The 17,562-nt window shown below is 41.2% G+C and overlaps 1 protein-coding gene across 2 annotated transcripts in view; it reads left to right on the forward strand.

Moving 5' to 3' along the window:
* Positions 1-17,312, forward strand: part of KHDRBS1 (KH RNA binding domain containing, signal transduction associated 1) — a 33,794-nt gene extending 16,482 nt beyond the window's left edge. Inside the window, exons 5-11 of one of the 2 annotated variants that reach the window (XR_006342350.1) lie at positions 2,042-2,175; positions 2,963-3,164; positions 3,664-3,731; positions 4,524-4,582; positions 6,856-7,048; positions 9,665-9,724; positions 17,004-17,312. Coding sequence is in view for 1 of the 2 variants with exons in the window: in XM_043909581.1 (XP_043765516.1) it covers positions 2,042-2,175; positions 2,963-3,164; positions 3,664-3,731; positions 4,524-4,582; positions 6,856-6,953 (561 nt within the window). In the remaining variant the exon portion in view is untranslated. Of the gene's footprint in view, positions 1-2,041; positions 2,176-2,962; positions 3,165-3,663; positions 3,732-4,523; positions 4,583-6,855; positions 8,207-9,664; positions 9,725-17,003 lie in introns of those variants that run through there. The other variant, XM_043909581.1, reaches the window with a different exon arrangement.
* The last annotated feature ends 250 nt before the right edge of the window (positions 17,313-17,562 follow it).

Genomic DNA, 17,562 nt, shown 5'->3' on the forward strand with positions numbered 1-17,562 from the left:
CCAGGTTACCTGTCTTCCTTATTTCCACCTGGTCAGAGGTTATTCATTCTTTGAATAACTAGGAAATTATGACTTTTTGTCTTTTGACAAGACCTGGTAGTTTTCAGAGTTAACATACTACTTACTGTTCAATATTTAATAACCAAAGAAGACTCTGGAACCTTAGGAAGCATTTGGAGTACTATTCAACTAGAATTGAGTAAGCATTATAGTTTCATCACTGAGAAGAGATGATACATAGTTCTTGGTTTTCTTATACATGTAAAATGAGGGAGTTGGAACTGTCAGAGGATGTGAGAATTGGCAGAGCAAAAATTTATAGGCAGTGTGTCTCTATAATGCTGAGCTCCAAGGATTCCAGCACTGTCTCAAATGTCTAAGCAGCTGCTCTGCTTCTAAGTATGTCGTCATTAGAATGTTCAACTTGAAACAGCATATTTAAAATATCCTAGAAAAAACTCAGAGCTGGTAAATTTTCCCTTGAGGGGCTTCTTTACTCTTTGAGGTGTGTATTGAAGCATCCTGAGCCATCCGTTTTCTGAAGAACTGCAGAGGAATGCCCATCTTCTCTTTATCATTAACTTCATCGTATTTCTGAAAAGAGCTACATCTCCAAGGCTTCCATGTAAGTGGGTCTTTAAAAAAGAAGCCTACCAAGGAGATCTGGGTTTCCTCAGTGTTGCTATGGCAGCTAGAGAAATCTGAGCAAATGGCCCATCATTGGTCACTTGATTCTCTAATGTGAGTCTCAAGCAGTAGAAATAGGTAAGGTAGGAAGAGGTGAAGAATCAGGGGGTAGAGGGAGCATCTCTGTGGCGACTAGAATCTTCTAGAAGCTGTATACACCTGGGATATATAAAAGTGCACTAACTATTGAGACTGAATGACTCTCGTCAGGAAATATATGAAAAGATTTACAGATGGCATTTGACTCAGTTCTTCCTCCTTGTGAAGAAAACAAATGAGCCTGTTTTTGCATCCATGACCAGAGCCCTCTGTTTTCCCCTTAGAAACTGGTACAGTAGGAAGAGCGCTGGGCTGGGCGCTTTATCTGAATCATCTTGGATAATCACTTTTTTGAGCCTCAGTTTCCTTGTCATCCCAAATATTTGTTAAGTATCTGGAAGGGGCTGAATACTATGCTTGGGTCTGAAGTTACAGAAATGGCTCTTGAAGAGCTTATAACCTAGTGAGAAAGACAGACAGACAGACGTTTTTAAAATCATGTGGTAAGTGCTTAGAGAAAATTACATTGTGCTGTGGGAAAAGGAGAGAGTGAGGAGCTGGCATCAAGAGAAAGTTTTTCTTTTCTTTTTTTTTTTTTTTTTTTTTTGAGAAAGTTTTTCAAAAGAGGTAAGGTAATACTTTTGATTAAATCTTGTAAGAATTAGAGTCCTTCAGGTGGACCAAAAAAGGCAATAATGTATTGATTAATTGAGACATTAATGATTCAAAGCCTAGATTTTGGAGATAAGTAATTCTGAATTAACATAGAATCTGCCACTCACTAGCTCTATGTCTGTCCTTATATTGATTGCTTTATGCTTTCTGAATCTGTTTTCCCAGATGGGAAGATCTGCCTACTTCAGGATTATTTTGAAGATTAAACTGAAAACCCTATGTAAGGCTTATTATATGGTACCCAGTTGTAGAGCTTAATTAATGGTAGTGGCTTTTATTATTCCAGGAAAAGGAAACTTTGCAAGAATGGATGTGTATGAGTATGCCATGTTCTGAACTGCAGGTTGTTCAGCATGGCTTGAAAGGAGGTTATACATGGATAGAGGATGGAAGTGATCTGGAGAGCTAGGCAGGGACCACATCATGAAGAACTTCATCTGAATGATGAGGGGCCTACCATCAAGATTTTCCTCAAAGAGGTGACAGGTAGCGTGCCATTTGACTTCAGAGAATGAATAATCTGAGATTTCATCTGGGCTTTCAAAGTTGTTCTTCGTATCCAAGGCTCATGTGGGCTAGATGACTCCTCAGCAGAAGGTAGAGATGTTGCACAATACTCCTCATTATTTTTTATCCACAGGATATGATGGATGATATCTGCCAGGAGCAATTTCTAGAGCTTTCCTACTTGAATGGAGTACCAGAGCCCTCCCGTGGACGTGGGGTGCCAGTGCGAGGCCGGGGAGCTGCACCTCCTCCTCCACCTGTTCCCAGGTAAAAATAATAGAGACAGCTAGAAATGGGATGTAAATCTGACTGCTAGTGCCATGTCTGTCTTACTGCTGCTCTTATTTCCAGCTTAGAAGGGGTCTCCGGATGTGTATGTTGCATCAAGAGTGGAGTTCTAGAGTGTTCCTTGGTGGTCTAGTGGTTAGGATTTGGCACGTTCACTTCTGTGACCCAGGTTCAGTCCCTAGTCAGGGAAACTGAGATCGTGCAAGTCATGTGGAACAGCCAAAAAAAAAAAATGGAATTTTAGATCTTGATTACTTTGGCTGTAAACAGGTGCAACAGTCCTGCTGAAACTTTTTTTTTTTTTTTTTTTAACTTTTGAACAGTTTTCATCATTTTAAAATGGTCTCTGACTTTAGAATTTTACCTTTGCTGACTGACCTTTATGGACTATTCAGACTCTTCAGACAGATTCTCCACTAATAATATATTAGCAGGTCCACCATGGGCCTGGGGAACCTTCCGGAATGGGTCCTTTACCCACCTGCACATTCCTCTGTGTTTTTGTTTTGTTTTGTTTTGGCTGCGCTGCACAACTTGTGGGATCTTAACTCTAGGACCAGGAATTGACCCTGGCCACAGCAGTGACAGCACTGAGCCTTAACCACTGGACCCCCAGGGAAGTCCCCATTCCTCTGTTTTGAAGGCATCATAAAATCTCCTACCTAGCTCCAGAATTTTAAGACAAATCTGAACATGAAAGTAGCCTATTTATTAAAAATATCCATTTAAAATAAACTCTTTAAATAAAATAAACTCTTCTTTGCAGGGGCCGTGGCGTTGGGCCACCTCGGGGGGCTTTAGTGCGTGGTACACCAGTGAGAGGGGCCATCACCAGAGGTGCCACTGTGACTCGAGGAGTGCCACCCCCGCCTACTGTGAGGGGTGCTCCAGCTCCAAGAGCACGGACAGCAGGCATCCAGAGAATACCTTTGCCTCCACCGCCTGCGCCAGAGACGTATGAGGAATATGTAAGATGTTTGGACAGCGTGCCATTTCTTAACAGCTAGCAGGTCGTCACAGGAAGTTGAGTGACAGGGCCTTGGCCCTTGATGTAGGTGGCAGGAACTGCCTATAAGGTTTAGAATCTGCCATCTTCTGTTGCAGTGATTGTTAAATTATGAGAGAAGATTTTTCCATTTTAAGTATGATTTACTGTATATATACGTAGATGAAACAGGAAATAAGCTGTGCCTTGATGTTTAGTGTTTTACTAAGGGGACTCCCCATACTACTACTGATAATGCTGATTAAGTTCAACCTTGAACCTTGTTTTGCTCAAGCTGAAAGGGTTTTTTTAATTTGATTGATCGTTTTCTTTTCCTTTTTTAATTCTTTCTTTCTTGACTATTCCGCAACAGATGTTAATACTTTGGAGGGAAGCTCCCTGTTCTGTTCATTCAGAAGCCCTCCATATTACCTTACCTACTTTGTGTGATTCTGACTTTTTCTATTTGATTTTGTTTGTAGGGATATGATGATACATACGCAGAACAGAGTTATGAAGGCTACGAAGGCTATTACAGCCAGAGCCAAGGGTGAGTCAGGCAGTGGAAGTGCTGTTTCATGTCCTTGGGATACAGAGGGAGTTGGAGAACTGAGAGATTTAGGCAGCACAAATCTAAGGAGCAGATGGCTCACCTTTTCAGGGTGTCGCCTCTGTTTTTGACATCTGTAAGGCACACACTTGGATCTGCAGATTTGGGTAACTGTGAATCTTAAATTATAATGTAGAATCTGGGGTTAGCATATGAAAAATTCCTTAGCTGTGACTACATGGGAACAAAGGGAAAATGCCTTAAAATTGTTTTGATTTGTTATTTTAAAATGTCACAACTACATTAAAGTTGCAGAAGTTTAAAAGGGTACTAGATTCCCACTACTTAACTCAGGTTCTTTTCTGCTCTTTTTTTTAAAAAGCATTTTTTTGTGTATGTGTATATATGTATCTTAACTGTGATGGGAAAGGCCTCTCATAATTCTGCAGTGGGGATAGGACAGTTCTTTTCATGTTTGTTCATTCTCTTCCAGTGAGCCATGTGAATGCGTGTGTGTACACTGGTTAACACTGAGCTTTTGGGTTGAGCTTTTTCACTTTAAATTGTGTACTATTCATTTTTCTTTGCTGAAGTTGTCATAATTTTTAAATGAGTATCTAGTATATACATGTTTTGGAAATATTTTGCAGTCTGGAGATGGGGGTAGAATGAACATTTTTTGGTTTGTTTTGCACCCTCAGTAAAATGATTGAAATACGGAAGCATTTGGGAGAAAGGTAAAACTGGAACATGGTGGCTGTATAGCTCTAATACTCTGTCTTTGGCTTTCAGGGACTCAGAATATTATGACTATGGACATGGGGAGGTTCAAGATTCTTATGAAGCATATGGTATGTCTTTATTTCTGTGGTGGGACAAAATGTGCAAGTAAGTGCCCAGGAGAATGCTGGTGACTGGATTATTGGGGGTCAGGCAGTCATACACCTAAGGAGAAACCTCATAAAAAGATCAACATGTTGATGTGACACTAGAAACCCTGCTCTCATTTAAATCGTGTGGTGTGTAGTAGAAAGAAAGACTATTGAAATGGGTTAGGTGTGCTGTTACTCTTGGCTGGCTAAGTGGATGTCCTAAACTAGGGCTAAGGTCCATGTTGGCTGGCTGGAGCAGCAGGCTTTTCGGCTGATGCTGACTTTGTTTCTGCTTTAGGCTGGGAGATGGGTAGACCTGGGTTATATTGCTGAGCCTTTGCTACAAGATACCTAGGCCACATTGATGGATAATAAGAATGGAATCATATCCAACTTTTCTGACCCACCTCATTTTTAAAAACAATTTTGGATCTCATTGTAAAGAATCTCAGTGTAGAGGAAATGCTAGGTGAAAGAGCCCTAATGGCAAGAGCAGTTTGAGAGCAAGAAGAGTGCCTGTTAGATTAGAAACTGGGGACTGGAGCCAGTTTAAGACAGTTCAGCTTCCTTACTGTCTTGGATACATCTCAACTTAGTCCTTAATCCCAAGATTGCTGTAGATGCTGGAATGGCAGCAGGACCAAACTGCCTTTCCTGAGGCCTGGTTGAAAACACATTGCTCAAGAGGTATCCTCAGGAGCCGGTTATGGCCCTGTGATAATGGGCCCCAGAGGGAGTGCCATGTGGCAGGAGATGGAGAGAGAGCAGCCTTTTAAATATGAGGTGTTTCCAGCATACTTGTGGGAAGTCCAGAGACCTTGGCAAGGGACTCAGGAGTTGACAATTTAAGATAGTAGTTGACAGTCTCCCTTATACCTAACTGAAAAGAGGAAAGAGCCTCTTAGGGTTCCCACAGATAGACTCCTCACCTCCTCAGCATAGTATGTAGCAGCCAGTAAGCTGCTTGTCCAGGGGAACAGTTTTTACCAGCCCTAGCTAAATGGTCCTGGACAGTTGCCATCTGTAACACTGCACTGCTCTGCTCATATGCCACTGTTTAGAAGGGTGGTATGATTGCCCCAGGGTATTTCCCATCATCCGTGAGCAGTACAGTGGGACCTCTGTAAGTGTTCGACTAAATTACATTTCTGTTTTGCTAGAAAAAAGACTGCACTGAAACAGGCAGGCTGCTCCTTTTGCTCCTGGTATGATGCTGCCAGGGTTAATCTGTTCTGATTTCTGCCTTTATAAACAGAGTAGAAAAATATACTGTCTGATTGGTAAGAAGTCACTTAGAAAGTGATGGACATATCTGTTGTACTAGAGGTATAAACAGGCTTAGGTAGCAACTTTACATCCATGTAGGGGTTTTAGACCTAGAATGATGGAAGCAGATGTTTGTGAATGCAAGCAGCTAGAGAAATAACAGGACTGGGTAAAGTCTGGGGGTGAGCGGAAAGAATAAACTTAGAAACACAACTCGTGTTCATGAGAGGTCAACTCTAAAAGTACATGACTGTTTTTGCTATAGGCTTTTCCCCGTCACAAAGGAAAACCATTTGAAGATAGCAGTCATGTTGTCTAGCTTTTCTGGACTATTCCACAAAAATGAGATAATGAATTCTCCTAATGAGTGCTGTTGACACATTTGATTGTACTTCCCACCGCCAGAGCAGTGGGCCAGCTGTGCTGGTGGAAGGTTCTTGAAGCGTGGCCCTTGCTTGCTCTTCCCCGGGAGCCAGAGGATCCTTCTCCACGGGCAGATCTGACTTGCTGTCACATGGAGAGGGAGCTGCCTCTGTCGCTTCCAATCTGGGAGACTTCCAGAGCTTGTCACCGTACTTGAGGCTCTCTCCTGACCTTCTTTGGAAATAGGAAAGGGCATTGCAGCCCCAATGAGATTGATCTCCTCACTGTCTGAAGCAAGGTGTTGGGTTTACCCAGGTTTGGGGGCTGGAGTATGGATCATGCATGTTGCCTATGGACAGCTTCTTTCCTGGACATCACCCCAAGTCCTTTCTGAGCTGTTTGCTTCTGGCCATCCACTCAGAACTGCCCTGTACCTGGGAAGTTGCCTAAGCTGCTTAGGAGGGAGGGCCAAGCAGAGTAAAAAAGTGAGAACCACAGAGGAGGTGGCAAGGCATTGGAAGCAAAGCAGCATGTTTGGCGATCTTTACCAAGTGACCTACACCTGTCCATTCCAAAATGCCATTGGCACATGGTTTATAAACTGTTCTTGCTTTTCCCCACAGGCCAAGATGACTGGAATGGGACCAGGCCGTCGCTGAAGGCCCCTCCAGCTAGGCCGGTGAAGGGAGCATACAGAGAGCACCCATATGGACGTTATTAAAAACAAACATGAGGGGAAAATATCAGTTATGAGCAAAGTTGTTACTGATTTCTTGTATCTCCCAGGATTCCTGTTGCTTTACCCACAACAGACAAGTAATTGTCTAAGTGTTTTTCTTCGTGGTCCCCTTCTTCTCCCCACCTTACTCCATTCTTAACTCTGCATTCTGGCTTCTGTATGTAGTATTTTAAAATGAGTTAAAATAGATTTAGGAATATCGAATTAATTTTTTAAGTGTGTAGATGCTTTTTTCTTTGTTGTTTAAATATAAACAGAAATGTACCTTTTATAATAAAAAAGAAGTTGAGTAAAAAAAAAAAACCACAAACCTGTTAGTTTCAAAAGTGACATTGCTTGCTTAAAGGTTCTGAAGTTAAGGCTTGTTAGCTTTCTCTTAGTTTTGATTTGAGGCATCCCGTAAAGTTGTAGTTGCAGAATCCCAAACTAGGCTACATTTCAAAATTCAGGGCTGTTTAAGATTTAAAATCACAAATGTTAACGGCAGTAGGTGCCACCATGTAAAAGTGAGCTCAGATGTCTCTAAAAATGTTTCCTTTATATAAAAAAGCACATGGCGGTTGAATCTTAAGGTTAAATTTTAATATGAAAGATCCTAATGAATTAAATAGTTGATGCAATTTTTAACGTTAATTGATTTAAAAACAAAACAAAACAAAATTAGGTTCGTAAAACTGAATTTTTCATTATGTGGGTTTTGAAATCTAGCCCCAGACATACAGTGTTGAGAGATACTTAGTGGGAAGTAGTTTCTAAAGAGGTTGATTTGGGGGGAGGGGCTGGCCACTTGAATTGAATTTGATGCAGAGCTTTTTAGTCATGAACAACCTTTCAGTAGTAATTCTAATAATGAACATTTCAGTATTTCAAAAGACAAAGTATTTTGTCCATCTGAGATCCTACACTCCATGAAAAACTCACTTGGACACTGGGGCCAAAAGCTGATGATATCCTTAAGTTGACGGTTGTCAATATTGAACTGTTCCCAAGGAAGTTAGTCAAGTATGTCTCAACACTAGCATGATATAAAAAGGGACACTGCAGCTGAATGAAAAAGGAATCAAAATCCACTTTGTACATAAGTTAAAGTCCTAATTGGATTTGTACCGTCCTCCCATTTTGTTCTTGGAAGATTAAATGCTACATGTGTAAAGTCTGCCTAAATAGGTAGCTTAAACTTATGTCAAAATGTCTGCAGCAGTTTGTCAATAAAGTTTAGTCCTTTTTTAATCAAAGTAAATGTGATGAATTGTCATTTTTTTGGGTGGACAATAAAATAGTTTTCTCTTTCAAATAAACTTAAATTAACTCTAAAGTTAATGGGCTTGTTAAAAGTTGGAGACATTCTTAAAAGTGGTTGGGGGGGGTTTTATTTTAAGTTTACCAAAAAAAAAAAGTTTATGAGTTGTTAAGTTTTAGTTTAAAAATAACCAAAGCTTTTTCACCCCCTGGAAGTTGTTAAAAGAAGTTTTATCCAATCCTTATCACAAGCTCTGATTTCTGGAGAGAAGAATCAAACTAAGCTAAAACTTGGACTGGTTTCCATACATAGGCCTCAATATTTAAAGTGCCAGTCACCCTAGTTTGCACCTTTTGTAGAGCCCCTAGGTCGCCCTAAGTGTGACACCAAATCATCTCTGCGAGCTTGGAAAGGGATAGCACTTGTCTTTAGATGATGACAATTCAGCAAACCCTGGGTGCCCTTAAGGGTTTCCCTTCCAATCCCAGAAATGCTGTTAATAAAAGAACTGGGCTGGGGCAGGATCTGGTGTGAAGCCTGGCTCTGAACCTTCTGAGACCAAGAGAGGAAATGATGGAATTGGTTGACCCTGTTTCTGCTCCTCTACATTAATTCTTAGGGTTCCCATACCTTCCCTAAGGGAGCAACCTAAACTGCTCGGGGGTGAAAAATCCTCTTGTATGAAGTGCCAAGCTGCCTGCAGCAGTGCATGATGGACATTTTTTTTTTTCTTTTTAAAACACACCAACAAAAAAAAATGTATTTGTAGATTGTGATAAAGTGTAAATAACTGAATTTTCAACCATGGTTTGAAGTCAGCTTTCAGGGCATTATGTCTTGTTTTGATGAAAAGAGATCACTCTATACCCCCCTTTTTAAAGGAAAATTATCGCAAGAGAATCAGGATGTGTAAAGCTAACATGCATCGCAAAAAACCAAAGGTAACCTAAATGTCTGATTTTAATAGCACATATTTCTCTTTTACATAAACTGTGACAGCAACTTGCATAAACAATTCTTTAGCTGTTAATTTTAATGTTAAAACTTTGCAAAACTTGTTTAATAAAAATAGCTGTAAAAAGAAAAACCATATGCTGCCGCATAAATTAGCCATAACTCTTAATAATCCTGCCCATCACAAGTGAACTGTAATGTAACCTGGGCACAAAGTCTGACATCTTAAATGACACATTGTAAAATTTCAATGACTGTAGTTTAGATCTGCTGCTCCCCAAAGTAAAGCTTTCTGCTCAGCTATTTTAAAATGTACAAGGATTATCCCCTATTAGGTCCCCGTATTGATATTCACAATGAAATATTACTTAAAATTTCTTGAAAGTTGCATGTTTCTCTCCTGTAATGTGTAAACTGCATGCAGGATCTCTATCTTTTATTTTGTATGTCTTTAAAACTTCCTCTTCAAAATACTGATCTCTTACTTCTCCATTTTCAGGTGGTTGAAAAGTCCTGAGGCATTTCCTGGAGTAGAATGGGTAGTGAAGACCCTTGTCAGGTATGTTAAGGTGGCTTTCTATTAAGGATATTGGACTTTTATCCTAACTATACAATGGTTGTGCCAGGTGGTTTATGCATATTATAGTACATGTCAGTACATATATATACAGTGATAGGAAACATATTACTTCCCAAAGCCACTTATTTCATTTAAGATAGCTCCACGTAGTAGAAGTTTTCCTTCATTTTGAATGAGTCGCTCTAGTGACTCAAACTGATTCTACTTTAGACCACTGAAGGAATATCCTATCATGTATTTGAACATCATTTTCATTTATGTTTCTTTCCCAGCTTTAAAAGTTACTTGTTAGACTTGCTAGATCTGATTTTCAAGAAAAGCTAGAAATTTGAATTTCATATACTGCCAGTTGTTTACCGTCTGCTTAGATTTGTGTCAGTCCTTGTAAAACATCTGTGCAACCCAAATGCTGCCCATCACTTGCCAGTTTGCAGCTTCTGCAAATAGGTTAGCTCCTATTAATACAAACTAAAAGACATGTTAGGGTTATTGAGTATAATTCATATGCCACACTATTCACTTGTTCAGTGTACAGTTCAGTGGTTTTCAGTATATACAAAGTTGTACAGTCATCACCACAATCAATTTTAGAAAGTCTTTATCACTTCAAAAAGAAATACCATGTCCATTAAGCCATTTCCCACAGTCCTCTTATCCTTTCTAGGTCTAAGCAACCATTAATTACTTTGTGTGTCTATCAACTTGCTTATTCTGGACTCTTCACAAAATGGAATTATGCAACATATAATCTTTTATGACTGGCTTCTTCCACTTGAGAATGTTTTCAAGCCATATCCATGTTGGAGCATGTTGTCAATATTTCCCCTTTTTTTGTCAAACACTTTTATTATTTGCGTGTACTACATTTTATTTACTGCTTTGGCCAATATGAATAATGCTATGAAGATTGATGTACAGAGTTTGTGTGGACATATGTTTTTTGTGGGGTTTTTTTACATATGTTTTTAATTTGGGGGGTATATATCTAGGAAAGGAATCACTAGGTCATGTGGTAACTCTGTGTTTAATTTCAAAGGACTGCCAAACTTTTTTACACAGAGACTAAACCATTCCTACCAGCAATGAGGTTTCTAATTTCTCCACATCCTTACCAACACTTACTGTTTTTCTTTTTGTTTACTATAGCTATCCTATACGATGTGAATTGGTATCTCATTGTGGTTTTGATTTGCATTTCTCTAATGACCAGTGTTGAGCATCTTTTCATGTACTTACCTTCTTTAGAGAAATGTTTATTTAAATCTTTTGTCAATTTTTAAATTGGACTATTTGTCTTTTCATTATTGAATTGTAATTTCTTCATATATTTTGATGCTGGACCCTTATCAGATATGTGATTTGCAAGTATTTTCTCCCATTTCTTTGAAACAAAAAACAGTTTTTCATTTTGATGAAGTTCAGTTTGTCTGTTGTTTTCTTTTGCTGCTTATGCTTTTTGGTGTCATAGGTAAGAAGCCATTGTCTCTTTGAAGGACCTGAAGATTTATATCTTTTTCCTTCCAAGAGTCTTATAGTTTTAATTCTGACATTTAGATCTTTGGTCAATTTTGCTTTAATTTTTGTATATGAAGGGGGGATTTCATATTCTTTTGCATGTGGGTATCCAGTTGTCTCAGCACCATTTATTCAAAAGACTTTTCTTTTCCCTTTAAAGACCTTGGCATCCTTGTTGAAAATCAGTTGACCATAGAGGTATAGATCTATCCCCTTTGAAGTTGGTATTACTTTAACTCATTAATAAAATTTTTGGCATACAGCAGCTACTCAATAGCTGATTAGACTATTTTGGTATCATTAAGAGCTCGTCACTGGTGGGTCTGGCATTTGATCCCAGGTATGGATGACTCCAAGTCATGCCTGTAACACTGCAGGCTGCTAATGTGGAAACGAGACTGTTCTAGCTACCATGCCTGGCTGTATGCACTTCTCCAGAGGCTCAGAGGCTGAGCCCCTACATGCCCTTCCCCCACCATCAGCCTCTTTTGCTCCTCTCTCCAACTCCTTCCAGGGTGTCCAGGGTACTCTTTATCAATGACACTTGGTGCTAAAGGAACTCTCTCACCCTTCCTTATCTCGGGATGTGGCAGCATTCAAATAGTCTTAGGGTTTGTTCACTCTTGCTCTCTCTCCCACCACTTGCCACCTTCTGTCCCAGACTAAAAATGTAGGTGGAGATGCGTTAGCAACCACTAGGGCTTTCTGACCACCAAGAGTGAAACAGACTCGGACCATGTTTTATTTCAGGAACAGCAACCTGAGAGTTAGGGCCTGTAAGGCTTCTTGCCTGCATGTGCAGAATGCTCCTGAACCAAATGAACTAGGAGGATAAGGGTGGTGCTGGTTGGATATTTTGCTCAGTTGTTTGAATCTTAAGTAATCCCTTCCTGACCTCAAACCCTGAAGCTGTATGTCACCCAAAGATCATTTGAGTTAGAATACATCAGGCAGCAGGTGGACTCCCTCTTGATATGTTCTCATGCTTTGCATGAGCCTGTACAGGCTGCTGTTTGCCAGCAGAGTTACTATTAATTTTAATATACATTTTAACTTCATCTCATTTTATTACTTGTTTATTCCCATTAATTGATCTTGACCCCATTTTAAAAAATCATTTATTTATTTATGGCTATGCTGGGTCTTTTCTTGCTGCTTTTATGGGCTTTCTTGGGCTACTCTCTAGTTGCGATGCATGGGCTTCTTGCAGTGACTTCTCTTGTTGTGGAGCACAGGCTTTAGGCACACAGGCTTTGGTAGTTGTGTGTGGGCTCAGTAGTTGCAGCTCACGTGCTCTGGAGCACAGGCTCAATAGTTGTGGCGTACGGGCTTAGTTGCCCTGTGGCATGTGGGATCTTCCCTGGCCAGGGATTGAACCCACGTCCCCTGCATTGGCAGGCGGATTCTTATTCACTGCATCACCACGGAGAGCCCCAGTGACCCCCCTCCCCCCCCCCTTTTTTTTTAAGAGAAAGTGACATAGAGAAAATAGACAGCTTTGCCAAGCTAAGGGGGAAAAAAAGTTAATTTGACTATCTACTATATGTCTGTTTTTGTAAATGAGGCAGCTGTTACTAGGGGAGGTGAAGTAATTTACCACAGTTGCATAACAAGTCATGGAGGAGGTGCCCATTAGCATTTTGTACACCAAAACCCATTCTCTATGCCAAAAGCATGCTGCTTCTTTAAGATAAACACCATATTTCATTGACACTGAGGGCATGTGTTATGAGATGCATCATGAAATAGTGCACAGAAAGAAAAAATACTGTCAGTTAAACTGACACAGGGGTTTGTTTTCATGCGTGTTAAGATGAGTTCTGATTTCAGAAATGATAAAATTGGGGGAAAAAAGTCACTTAGCTACTATTGCATTTTTGTCAATTCTAACATTCTTTACTATGTGCCATTCACTATCTTCTCCACCTGTGAAGTAGCTATTTTATCCCATTTTTACACAGTTTAACACACATTATTACATAATGATAACTAGCTTTGGAACCTTTGGTGGGTTATCCTATCCAAGGCTCAGTTTTTGTTTCATTTTTAATATTTATTTATTTGGCTGCACTGGGTCTTAGTTGCAATATGCGGGATCTTTGATTTGTGTTGCAGTATACAGATCTTTAGTTGGCAGCATTGCAAGATCTAGTTCCCTGACTAGAGATTGAACCCAGGTTATCTGTATTGGGAGCACAGAGACATAGTCACTGGACCACCAGGGATGTCCAAAGTCTCAGTTTCATCATCTGTAAAATGGGAGAATAATATTTATTTTTACAATTATATATTTAAAATTTAATACTTACTTTACTTTGTTGTGAAGGTTGGGTGAGTTAATGTGTATAAAACATTCAACAGAACATGTGCTAAGCACCTATATAAACAGAGACTGGGAGAGTAGGTTAGTGCTGATTTTGAAAAGCTAAATTTTAGTCAAGGAATTTGGACATTCGCCTAAAGTTTAGGGAGGTATTTTAAGGCCTTAACCAGGAAAGTGACTTGAGCACACTTGTGTTTGCCCTTGCGCTGGTGAGCTGGGGAAGTAAAGGAAGCAGTAGGTAAATACCTTCCATATGTGCATCACTCCTTTGTAGGAGAGCAAAGGGGGTGTTCTCCCCTCCTCATGCCTGGCTTCTGCTCCCTCTTACCTAAAAACCTCTTTCAGAAAGAATAGCCATCTCTCCTCTCAGATGTTTGAGCTATTTGAGGAGGAGATGTTAGGCCTTCACCATACGTTGAGGGCATCATGCTATATACTGTCCTTTTCACCCACTCTGTGAATTAGAGACCAAAACTCTGTGAGTCTCCACTGATGAAGACCACACTCTTAAGGAATTACTAAGCGAGGCTTTGCTTAACCACTCTCAAGTCTTGAATGAATGAAGTCTCTGCCACCATTTCTGAGCTAACTCGCCAGGGAGTATCATGTTGCAGCATCTAGGGCAGTTCTTACAGCCTTGTGAAGGGAGTTACTCTGGGAAGCTGACACGCACTTGGTAGGATGACCACAGGGTCCGCGAGCCGGAGTTCAGACCCACGTCTCTCTGCTCCTGGTCTTTCCTCTGTATCTGCAGTGGCCACCAAAAGATGAGCTTACACTGGAAGTGGTTCCCAGCTTTGATACACGGGATGGGTGGTACCCCTAGCTTGGTTTCCAGATTCCTAAAGTTAAAAAAATTAGATCCTTCTTTGCCCTCTCTTGTTCTCTCTGGACCCTCATGTACCTCTTGCTCTTTGGATTGTTATTGCATGTTTAAAGCTAGCAGGCATCTGATGAATATTTAATAGCCTTGAGCAGACAGGCTGCATACAGCTGTGTGAGGCTACAGCTGTTGGAAGGAAGCACAGTGCACTGCCTGACGAGCATTCTTTTGTTCCCTGGCTCCACCCGTGTAGGCCCCTTGGGAGCAAAGACCTGTGGTGGGCACTGCACCCTAGTCCTGTTGTGGCCTGAGGGCTCCCAGTGAGGCTGCATTCAAGCAGCAGACCAAACCCATTTGTTTGGGGTAATGAGGAGCAGATATATTCACTGACCTCTAAAATCAACTTTCTACCCCTCCGGCTATATGTCTTCTACTCAATAGCCTGCCATGGCTCTGGGGCTGAGGATGTGTTCTTTTCCAGTGTTCTGCCAACTGTAGCTGTCTTTTTAAAAGGAAGGAACTTTGTATCTGGAAGGGATTTGAATTTCATAACCATGCTGCTGGAGGTTAGCTCCTTGACATTCCTTGACTACAAATCCAGCAGCTTCTCAGCAGTAAGTGTACTTCTCACCCCCAGCCTAAGCTGTGCTGGTTGTCTTTGGCTGTATCTCAGGAAGGAAAGGGCAGGTTGGAACTTCTGTACAGGTACACAAGCTATATAGTGCTTCTCCCCCACCTAGACCAGGAGAGCTTTTTGCTTCAAAGAGGCCTTGTCATTTCCCAGTCAAATTGGGAGAGGTTGTGGGGACTCCTGAAGAAGGACAGCCCATTTGAGGTGTTTCCAGGCAGAGTCCAGCTAGGCTGTCAGCCCAGATTAATCACCAAAGTAGAACACATTGCTGGAAATTTGGGTACTGTTTATGCTCTTAATACTGCATTAAGATGCCTGAATTAGCTCTGGAGCCTACATTGGACCACTTCAGGATAGCCAGTCTCCTCAGCAGGTATGTAAAGCATTTCAGCTGGAAGATGTAGATACAGAGCTAATTCTTCTCTGCCCTCCTTGGGCTCCTTAAGTCTTCATGCTTCCTACTTACGGCCTCGCTTTAGGTACAAAATGAGTGCTCCCAATCTCTCAGGCACTCTGCGGTTGGAATGTAGGAAGCAAACTCTGCATCTGCCTTTGAAAAAGAGAAATACCTGGTGTTCAGATACGATTCTTCATAAGCTTCTCTCAGAGATCAGTATAAATGACTCCTCTCATTCTTTTATTTTTTTTAATACATTCACTGTTATAAACTGGAACACCTACTATGTGCTAGGCACTGGAGAGTCAGTGGTGAGTAAGTAACATAAAATTAGTCCCTGATCTCGGGAAGCTTATAGTACATCTGGGGACACAGACACTAAACGTATTAATCTCTTAAATAGCATAAATCACCTAAGTTGTGGTAAGTGCTATGAAAGAAAAGAATGGGTACTGTGAGGACATAAACAGGGGCTAACCTAGCTCTGAGATTTTCCTTGAGGAAATAATGTTTAAGCTGACATCTAGAGGCAGAGTTAACTAGACACAGAGCTTGGGAGATGGTCTAGAGAAAGGACATGAAACATACTCTAGGCAGAGGGTAGGGCTGAGGCAGCATCAAGGCGAGGTAGAAATCTGGACCTTACGCTGTGGTCATCACTGAAGACTGTTGAATTCAGTAGTCAGAGGTAAGAGGTGGCACAACTAGATTTCTACTTTTTAAACTTCATTCGCTCCTGAGTGGAGAATGGGTTATGGAGACCTACAAGGAAAGACTTGAGGCAGACCTACACTAGGGTGACAGCAGTGAGAGTGTCGAAAAATGAATGGATTCAAGAACTTTTAAGAGAGAGAATGAACATAATTTGATGATTGATTAGGTGTGGGAGAAAGGGGACATACTAATGAGGGGCTCCAAGTTACTGGCTTGAACAACTGGGGGATGGTAGTGCCATTTCTTTTTTTTTTAAGATGAGGAGCACAGTTACATTCTTTGGCATGAGGTTAGGGCCCTGGCCTGTGCCCCAGACTTAGGATGTCTCTCCTATCCAATTCTCAGGGGATAACGCTGAGAATCAGGGGCTGGTAAGAACCAGAAAAAGTGGACCCTTGAGCCTAGGATTGAGGAACTAATAATAGCTATGAGAAGATGCCTGTTCCCTTCCAAAGGATTTAAAACTTTTTGTTAATCTTTATCTTTTTCACATCTCTGAAAGAGTAGAAATTATTTTCTTCTTTATATGGCTAGAGGTTCCAACGCTTGTGTAGTTAACGGCCCCGAAGGTCTAGTTGCTTCTGTCCCAGATCACTCAGCTCAGGGATGGCCAAGGATGGGAAGTATGAGGCTCCATTTTCATTGCCTGACTGACAGCAAAAAGAGAGCTCATAGACTGTGGACTTCTTTTTCTACCCATCTGTGTACCTAAAACCTTGTCCAGGATGCAACGAACTGGGTTGTGCTGTAGGGTGGGGAGATTGTAAGGGAGGCAGAGTGGTCAAATGGGAGCCTGGGAATCCCCCCAGTATGGCAGCTTCATGCTTCTTAATTTTTTTGCCTATGTCTTTGCAGCGATCAGAGGACTCCGGAAACCAGGAGAGCTGCCTACTGTGTCAAGGCTGGCCTGAGGGCATTTGCTGAGCACAGAGAAACCCAGGAGAGGAGATCAACAGTCTTTTCCCACCTACCTCTTGATCTGTCTGATTTACCCACAGAAAGCCAGCTAGAGTCCCCTAAGAGTCTCTAGGCCCAGAATGGAGTCCTTAGGGCAACAAGGGATTGTGATGCTAACAATTAAACCTGCTCAGGACTTAAAGATTGAAGGGGACTAACAGTATCCTCAGCATGGCCTCCTAGATGTGAATAAACTGGCAACTCCAATTGTGTCATTCCCAGTTTGCCTGCTTCCCTTTAGTCTCCAGCAGAACTGGCTGGAGCACCCTACCACCACCTCCTGTTTCCCATCCTGCCACATGTGTGTTGTGAGTGTCAGCTTTGGACACTTGCAGAGGTCTCCCAGAGAGTGGCTGGTTACCACCCCTGTAACAGGCTGAGAAAAGCCATGTAAGAAGGTTCATGTACTTTAAAAGGCAAGTTCTTTAGCCTCAGAGCCTGTTGTTTTTCTCTTTGT

Source organism: Cervus elaphus, chromosome 8 (genome assembly GCF_910594005.1).
Source record: "Cervus elaphus chromosome 8, mCerEla1.1, whole genome shotgun sequence".
NCBI lineage: Eukaryota > Metazoa > Chordata > Mammalia > Artiodactyla > Cervidae > Cervus > Cervus elaphus.